The 9048-nt window shown below is 36.3% G+C and overlaps 2 protein-coding genes across 3 annotated transcripts; one reads left to right on the top strand and one right to left on the bottom strand.

Moving 5' to 3' along the window:
- Nucleotides 1–1020: 1020 nt before the first annotated feature.
- LOC128188339 (low-density lipoprotein receptor-related protein 2-like) lies at nucleotides 1021–9048 on the top strand. The gene is made up of 7 exons (XM_052859319.1): nucleotides 1021–1179; nucleotides 1931–2188; nucleotides 2614–2763; nucleotides 2921–3055; nucleotides 3179–3442; nucleotides 3593–3733; nucleotides 8672–9048. Exons 1-7 carry the CDS (start codon nucleotides 1119–1121, stop codon nucleotides 8920–8922), a joined length of 1260 nt encoding a protein of 419 aa, XP_052715279.1. The 5' UTR covers nucleotides 1021–1118; the 3' UTR covers nucleotides 8923–9048.
- Nucleotides 3820–8642, bottom strand: LOC128188341 (uncharacterized). 2 transcript variants are annotated; one of them, XM_052859323.1, is made up of 3 exons: nucleotides 8157–8642; nucleotides 5510–5720; nucleotides 3820–5408 (listed from the first exon to the last, which is right to left on the bottom strand). In XM_052859323.1, the coding sequence occupies exons 1-3, from the start codon at nucleotides 8431–8433 to the stop codon at nucleotides 5402–5404; spliced, it is 495 nt and encodes a 164-aa protein (XP_052715283.1). In that variant the 5' UTR covers nucleotides 8434–8642; the 3' UTR covers nucleotides 3820–5401. The 2 variants fall into 2 exon arrangements, with proteins under 2 accessions (XP_052715283.1, XP_052715281.1); XM_052859321.1 differs by having other exon boundaries at nucleotides 3820–5720.

Consider the following 9048-nt stretch of genomic DNA (forward strand, 5'->3'; position numbering starts at 1 on the left):
TTGATCAATCGTATCAATGATGGAAGTGATAGACATAATAAATATTATAAAAGCAACATCTGTTATCTGTTAAAGAATATGAACTGCTTTTTAAGATTTGTCAAGACTCTAGAATGTCGTTAATTCGTTATAAAAACCAATTGCATACACCCCTTGTACAACACGTTGTATACACCCCGTGTACAACATCACTTTTTCGCAAATATTTCTGTATTCGATTGATTTTATTCACTGAAAATTTATGTATAATCAAACACTGATGGTATGTAATTGTTAGTAACAAAACAGTGATGATAAACGGAACCTTTGTGCAGATATTTGATCATTAACGTACGTCAGGGTCAAACTCACCCTGACTGTCGGAATTGTGTTGAGGTGTTTGAGAAAACTAGAACATGTTCAATGGAATAAAACGTGTCTATATATTCCTTAATTCATGTTTTCTTCCGTAAGCATACTCTTTTTTGGCTTTTTTGGCAAAATAAGTCCTTTAGTTAATAAATTGGACAAATATCGGGGGGGGGGGGGGGGTATATAACTTCAATCTCACTCCTCATTTCCTTATTTTCATTTCTATTTTTTTCATACTCCCAAAAAGTGGGGGGGGGGGGGGGGCAACTCCATGATAATTCAATTTTGTATATGTAAATTTTAAAAAATTTGTTGCTGCGAGAAAAAGTGGGGGGGGGGGGGGGGCCAGGCCCCCCCCCCCTGGTCACCCCTGATGCTACGTGCCTGATATTTAGATTACTTCACTAATTACAGTTATCTTATTTATTGTATTTGATATTATCAATCTCCTCCCGGTTTTTTTTTCACATAAACCAGGGGTGGGGGTGGGGTGGGTGGAAGGGGCCACGTGTATGAAACAGGCTATACCTGTAAAGTTACTATAGTATATCATTATTAATAATCGTTTAAACTGTAATTGAGGTTAACTGAAGGGTAGTATAATATATCGTCATTTACATTCTCTCTGTGTAAATAATGATACACCTCCACTTCGTTATCGCAGGACACTTTATGATGTGGCGGAATGTCACATGATATGCGACCTTTTTGCACATGACCACGGATGCGAGTAGTCGGACTATATGTGAAAATAAAATATCATAGACATGGAATCGCTGTGGGTTTTCTGTTTTGTTCTTATATCACAAGCATTGGCTTACAAAACGTGTGAGTATATCTATGGTTTGCTTTCACTGATTGTTTTAATTTCATGACTCTACATTATTTTATAGGTACATCATAATCAAGTTACTTGGTTATAATTGTTTCAATATTAAGGTTAAACATGTAAAAAAAAAAATCTCTTGTACGAGAAAAATTTAGCGCCTGGTGCCTGTGCAATATGTAAACATCCAATTATACCAATGACATTGATAATGAGTGTATCAAGATACATGTATTTGTTTACTGAGTGTTGTGTTATTTAATGAGACTGATACATGTAGTTCGTCACTCTGACCAGACCTTTATTGAAATTAGAACCATTTTAACAAGAGCTTGGACTTTCAGTATATAGAATGTTAATACCTATTTCTTGCGTCAAAACAAGTTAAAATGACGCTGGTTTCAAGCGAAATATATACCGGCTGCGTAGTCTTCGCTCAAAAGCCAGGCAAGTCTTGTTGATTTTAGAGAGCCATGACTGAGTGGCCTACAATGAAATAGACAGGCTCACGTCACATTGCTGTTTGACACAACTACCCAAAGTCCAAGGTCTTGTTAAAATGGTCCTAAAATAAGATAAAACATCCAGAGTATCGTCGTGTTATTGTGAGGCCTGATAATATCAATAAACTCAATTACACGTGAAATACTTCTTTCAACTTCATTTTGGTTTCCATTAAAACAATATTTCCATAAAAACAATACATGGATGTATATCATTTAATTTTTATCTGAATGAATTATATCTGTTCAGATTACATGGATGAGAACTGTGGGAACACTCTGAATCTGGATACTTATTTCCGACTCCAAGCTTCCAGAAAGTCATCGCTTTCCTCGGGTCTGAACTGCAGTGTTGACATTTTTGCCACCTCCAAGAAGCTCGGGGGTAGCGCGCGAGTTCATGCCCGATTCCTTAGCATCAATATGCCATTCTCTACTCCGGTTTCTGGCTGCGATAGAGTGAAACTAGAACTCCATGATGGAATACGGAACAAAACCTTATTAACACGTATGTTTAGAGAAAGAGGAAAATTATTCACCTTTAGACTATGGCTTTAGCTTTTTTTCTAATTTGGAATGTCACCCTAAATCAATAAGCCACACTTAAAACAAACTTGGATATGGTACCTTTTTGAACGAGGGAATTGAACACTGCTGGTCTATGATGTATGCTCTCTGTAATTCGTGCTTAGAATTTGAACAGCAATGGATTATATACAGGATGCGTTGATTTTCGATGCCCTTCTCTAGACTTCTTAATTAATATCAGGAAATTGTATGATAAATTTGGTTTTTATGTTGAAATATGCTTAGTAGTATTAAACTACTTTTTAAATATAACATCGCGATACTGATGATCTTGCAGAACATAATGTTGTATTTTCAGCATTCCTTTAATATATTTCATTGTTATTTCTATTTTCTTTGTCTCAGCAAAGAACGGACTTTGTGGGGATTCCTTATACAACTCGTACAGCTATGTCACGGTCAACGATAATTTTATGACCTTCACCTTAACAACTAATCCCTCACCCCAGATTGGTACATTTGATGCCATCATTACAAATTTCCATCAGCTTGAAGGTAATGTCTTTCTCAGTGACCCATGACCTTGTTACAGATTTGTTCTTTAAAGCAATGTATTACATGTACATGTAATTGTTTTGAAAATATACTGTATATGCATTGACAATACATTAACGCCGTTTGGTAATAATTTATACATGTAACATTTTATAAGATCCCAACGATGCATGTCTAAATGGATGGTGGAGATGTGGAAATGATCGATGTGTGGATCCCTCCACAAAGTGCAACACCTTTGACAACTGTGGAGATAACACCGATGAAACATACGAGAAGTGCAAACCAACAAGTGAGTTGTTTTAATACAATTTTTTTTAGACAACTGTCGTTGACATTGCAAACAGCTAAAAAAAAATTCTTCTTCTTCTTTAATACTAGAATACCGAATTGAATCTGGGAATTGGTTTTTCAGTGTATTTTTACGAAAATTGTGGTCAAGAAATCCATGTGTACGACGCCGTCCATTTGAAACTGAAGAGAAGTGGCAGCTCATTGATCCCAAACACAGTCTGTGATAACATTGTAGTATCTCATAGCAAATCGTCAGGAGTTGGGGCGCCTGCGCAGGTTTATGCCCATTTCCGTTCTATAAATCTTCAGCAGAAAGTATCTGGAAATTGCACTGCCGCAAGACTTGATGTTTTTGATGGACTGAGAAACAAAAAGAGAATTTCTGGTATAAATTAAGCTTTGAAGTTCCTTCTTGTAGTTGATATAATGCAATGTATAGTTGTCGATGGCTATTTCGTCTTTTGTGATTGGAAATACAATAACTGCATTTCGAGATGCTTTCACATAATAGATAAATATTATTTTGCTTGAACAGGAAGTGAAGGTTTGTGTGGAACTTCATTGCAAACTGTAGATTACACGACAGATCAGGATAATTTTATGCCAATAGAATTCACCACAGATGGATCAAATCAAGTCGGAAGCTTTGAAATCACATTGACCAATTTTCATACTGGTGAGTTTAATAAGAATGTGTTTTTTAACAATTCTCAAGGAACTGAATTCTAGATAATTTAGCTGTATTATGACTTCACTAAAACGGTTTTTGGAAATTATTTAATATCATCATATCTAAGTACATGCAGTTAAAATATGGTTAAAGTGAAGCGCATTCTAATTCGTAATTAATATGCGAAATCAACTGTATCAAAAGAATAGAGTATATATTTGGTTGTAAGTGTTTATGTTGTAACTATGCTTTACTGTAAACCGATAGTATAATATACACTTATAAGAATATTTCCAACACATTAAGAACAACACAACTTAGGTGTGAGCCAGACGAGCTTTGCGGGCAGCTGGCCTTTAATGATAATACATCATCGATATCATGTGTACATAAAGTGTAACAAAAAAAATATAATTCCCCATGAGTGACGTTAAAAACCGCCCAGGAAAAACCATAGATAAAATATTTGAAAAAACTATGGAAACCTGTGTCCGAACGCAAGTGTAAATAACGTCTAGGGGCGAATATCGGACTTATTCATACATTATTATAAATATTATTATTAATTACGGAATGCTATATAATTCACTAAATATAATGACATCAAAAAACTTAAAAAAGAATGTAAGCTTCGTGCGCTGAGTGAAACTGGCTAGAATGACCTTTACTATTAACTCTGACCTTTTATACTGGCCTTCCTATGGCCCCGCCCTGTATTCCTACGCGAATCTATTCGAACACGTTAATATCATACAACATTTTCCCGCTATTCTACGAAACGCGGGAAAACTAAAGTATAATATACACTTATAAGAATATTTCCAACACATTAAGAACAACACAACTTAGGTGTGAGCCAGACGAGCTTAGAATTAAATGTTCAAAAGTAAGCAAAGTATGAAATATTATGCGAAATAGTTTAAGTACTGAAAAAAAACCAACAAAACAAAACATGTAACCTGACTGTCTTTTGTTTGTTATCATAATCCCAAATTTTTTGAAACTGAAAGTCTGCTTTCTAAAATGTCTTTTACATAACCGTCTTTAGACGAATCTGATGCCCATCGTCCGTGCTTTTTCCAACATCGCTCGTTTACGTTGGAATTTGCTGCTGCTGTCGCGCCTCCCGATCGTAAGGAATGAAGACCAATGTTGACATTTCCCATAACGGATTTAAGTTTTGATAACATGCACTCTCTTGCTCGTGTGTAACTAAGTTTTTTATTTTTGTATATTAACTTTAAACCCTCCTTGGATTTAAAAACGGACTTAAACAAAAAATGATCAGAAAAAATGTCTATATTTCCTAGCGATATATAACGTTGCAACATTAATACCGGACAAGCCGAAGTAACACCCGCTGAAATTAGTATTTCGTTTCCTTGTCTATATTGGTCAGTTTTGCTTTTGTTGATGAAAATTTTGACGTATCCATCTAAAAATTTAACATCCGAACAACGAAGTGAACTTAGTTCCTCGTAGCGTAAAAAACCTGCAAAGGAAAGTAGAATCATGCACATATCACGCACTTCCAACAAACTGGAACTATCTGCTTAAATATCACACAATAATACGAGATCTTTAGTCGTGACTTCTTTTTTGATAACTCTGGCTTTGTTGTTGCGTTTGGAAGCTTCTACTATATTTTTAATGAATGGATGTTCTGTTGGATCCTCATATCCTAAAATGGAATGCGCCCACTTGATAGCGTACACAGCACTGGATATAACATGAAAAGAACATCCGATGTTCAACAAATACGTTAGATAAAGAGCGACATACATTGAATTGGCTGGAATAGCTGATTTTCCTTTGTTCGTAATGAATTTTGACCACCTATTGAATGACGACATATATTTTTTGCTTGTGTTTTCACTTCTGGATTTCACAATATATTCACACATTTTTTCTGCTAGAGCTGCATTGTCCGCTGATGATGTGTCGATGCCCGCTAAAAATAAACTGTCGTGTACTCTCTGTTCAATGTTTAGCTCTGGAATAAAAAATGAAAAAACTGAACAAGTTGCATTTAATATCTAAAATTCCAAGCGCAATGCTACCATGTCGAACATTTTATGGCCCCCAAATATGCCGTTTGCCCCTCTGCCTCTTTCGCTTATCAAAGAATTAAGTTTTTTCACGCCCTTAATGAAAAAATCCCACTTTTCCGCTTTGCACAATAATGGCCAAAACGGAGCCGATTTCCACTGAGGAATAACAAGGGTACCCTTACCCTTATCCTGTTTTAATTTATTTATTGTCTTGCAAACCAACCTTGGTGGTGGAACTAACCAGTTATTATCGTTACCCCAGAATTGCTTAAAAGCGTCTATCCCGCTTGTGTTTGGACACCACCATCTAGAGTTAAATTTGGTACATTTACTATTATAATCTGTAGCAAACCTATCACAAGTATGTATGCCCCAACATTCATCAATAATTTGAAAAACACTGTTTTTTATTCCCCAGTCGTCACTGTCAAAACACCTGCTAAGTGAATCGGCTTGAATGTTTTCTGCCCTTGGTAACCACTGAATGTCAAAAATGATATGTAAATTCTGTAATTTTTCAAAAATTGTTACAGCAATTTCATGTAAATACGACTTTCTGCTACCGACTTCCAAAATTCTGCAAACATTTTTGCTGTCGGTATACCATGTTACTTCTTTACCCTGAATACTTTCTCCTATAGTATTCAAACACCTGTTAATTGCCTCTAGTTCCCTCCAGGTGGAACTTTTCATGGATTCCTCTCCAGTCCAGAGGCCTACTACCTCTGATATCTCAGAATTTTCTACATAAGCTCCAAAACCTGAGTCGGATGCATCGCTAAAAATTTTTAGTTCTGAAAGTTCTTTGGAAGTCTTTATTTCTTTGCCATTTATAGATCTTAAATTAATCTTCCAAAATTCTAATTCTTCTAAAGTTTGCAAACTTAATTCAATGTAAGAATTCCAACTGAATCTTGACAATATATCTTGATAAAGATACCTAGTTTTGAAACTGACCGCATTTCCTATAGCGTTATTCATAGATATGATCTGACCTGCTATACTAGCAATAGATTTCACCCGAAAATGCGAACACCCTGATTGACTTTTCAAATACACTTCTTCAATGCAACTGAGTAGCTTCCTAACTCTCTCTTGCGTTACTTTTAAAATACCGTTACTCATATCCCATTCGAAACCTAACCACACAATATTTTGTTGTGGGAACCAAACACTTTTAGACTCTGCTATAATGAAACCCAACTCTGTCAAGTCGCGTTTGATAACCTCACTGAGTGTAGACGCTTGATCAAAATCTTCGGCCCCTGCTAAACCATCGTCCAAGTACATAATGACCCGATAATTCAAAGATCTCCAATACTGAACCACTTTTCTCATAAGTTTTGTAAAAATAAATGCTGCAGAAGAAATGCCAAAAGGTAATACGTTGAACACAAAGTATTTTATATCCCCTTTCATCTCCCATTGAAAACCTAGATATTGTTTATGGTGTTCAAAAATTTCAATGTGATGATATGCTGATTTTAAATCAAAACTTATCAAAAAATCGCCCTTCTGAAAAATTTCTCTAGCAGTTTTGACATCTTCCATTCTGAAAACGAAATCGTGAATACAACTATTGATATGCCTGCAATCTAACACCAACCGGGGTTTACCTGTTTTATTGAAAGCGAGTGTCAAAGGATTGACGACAAAAGGAACATTCTTGACCTCTGTTACGCAACCTTTATCAATGAGTTTTTGAATCTCAGAACAAACTACTTTGACATTATCCCTAGCAGATTTATTGGTGTCTAAACACACACTTTTTGGAATAGTCTTAAACGGAATTTTGTATCCATTTTCAATAACGTCCAAAATATACTTATCTGCTTGTATATCTACCCATTTAGTCAAATGACCTCTCAAACGTCCAACTGGACTGACATTTTCATCTATTGTGGCCACAAAACGGCAGACATTATTTTTACTCTCTGAAAAGTGCTCACTCATGCATGCATGTAAATCTTTGCTCTGAACAATACACATACTTTGAACATTACTATCTAAAGTACTTAACTTAGAGCCTGTCTCTTTGTTGTTGTTGTTGTTGGTGATGCAATTCTTTGCCCAATGACCGGGGAAACCGCATTTGAAGCATGTTCCCGATTTTTTACTGTTCTCGTAGGACTTGGGCTGGTTCTGCACGCTGCTGGCTCGCTCCGGGTATGGATTGGTACGCCTGGCCGTCCTCGCCTTCTGTATCCTCTCCTCCTTTAATTTCTTCTCCGCCCTGATTTCAGCTTTAAAAATTCGTTTTTCGTCCTCCTCGTCTGACGCTAATTCATGCTGCGTATATTCTTGCACTGTTCGCCAACCTGTTTTGGAAGAGTCTGCTAATTTAATTAACTTTTGTCTCTGATGAATAAGCTCTATACCTGATGAAATGCTTTTAAAGGCCATTTCTGGTTCCCCTTCGCTTAAGCTGGTGTTGGCTTCTATCAATTTTTCTCTTACGCTGTTGTTGAATTTGTACTGGGCTTCGTTTCCCTTTCTCTTGAAAACAAACGTCTTGTCGTTTGCTGCCTGAATCCTGGACAATTGCTGTTCGTGTTGCTGTTTTTGTTGTTTGGATATCTTTTGCTCGAATGAAGACAGTTTGGAGTCCATTATTTCTGAAACTCTTTGTAAGAATTCGTCATTTGGTGCCGCCATGCTGCCCGCGAAAAAAGAATGTAAGCTTCGTGCGCTGAGTGAAACTGGCTAGAATGACCTTTACTATTAACTCTGACCTTTTATACTGGCCTTCCTATGGCCCCGCCCTGTATTCCTACGCGAATCTATTCGAACACGTTAATATCATACAACAATTTCCCGCTATTCTACGAAACGCGGGAAAACTATATTATAATTACTATACACGTATAATTTGATAATTGTGTTTTTGTTACAGGTGAATGTTTGGCCGGGGAATTCCAATGTACAAACGGTCGTTGTGTGGACTCCACAGTACAGTGCGATGGCTACCAGAACTGTGGAGATAACAGTGACAATGTGTCCGATCTATGCTCCGTGATAGCCGGCCTCGCGGCGGGCGCCATTGTGGCTATTGTTCTCTCTGTCATCTTCTTTGTTATCTTTTTGCCAATTTTTATAATCGTTGTTATGGGACGAAGGCGCAGAAATAGATATTCCGGAATCTGAGATGTTGTATTGTATATATGCGGAACATTTGTTTAAAAGTCGAACCAACTTAATTAATTGTGATCAAAACATATTTTGTTGTTGATATTTATTTTTTATAAAGATTTGTTTATATAACAAAATATA

Source organism: Crassostrea angulata, chromosome 6 (genome assembly GCF_025612915.1).
Source record: "Crassostrea angulata isolate pt1a10 chromosome 6, ASM2561291v2, whole genome shotgun sequence".
Classification (NCBI taxonomy): Eukaryota; Metazoa; Mollusca; class Bivalvia; order Ostreida; family Ostreidae; genus Magallana; species Magallana angulata.

What these genes read in the sequence shown, in the direction of transcription:
- LOC128188339 (XM_052859319.1), top strand. Translation starts at nt 1,119, where the DNA reads ATGGAATCGCTGTGGGTTTTCTGTTTTGTTCTTATATCACAAGCATTG. An exon ending in GAACAAAACCTTATTAACAC is followed by an intron (nt 2,189 to 2,613) that starts GTATGTTTAGAG and finishes TCTTTGTCTCAG; the next exon opens with CAAAGAACGGACTTTGTGGG. An exon ending in AAATTTCCATCAGCTTGAAG is followed by an intron (nt 2,764 to 2,920) that starts GTAATGTCTTTC and finishes ACATTTTATAAG; the next exon opens with ATCCCAACGATGCATGTCTA.
- LOC128188341 (XM_052859321.1), bottom strand. Translation starts at nt 8,433, where the DNA reads ATGGCGGCACCAAATGACGAATTCTTACAAAGAGTTTCAGAAATAATG. An exon ending in CTTTAAAAGCATTTCATCAG is followed by an intron (nt 5,721 to 8,156) that starts GTATAGAGCTTA and finishes TTTTTATTCCAG; the next exon opens with AGCTAAACATTGAACAGAGA.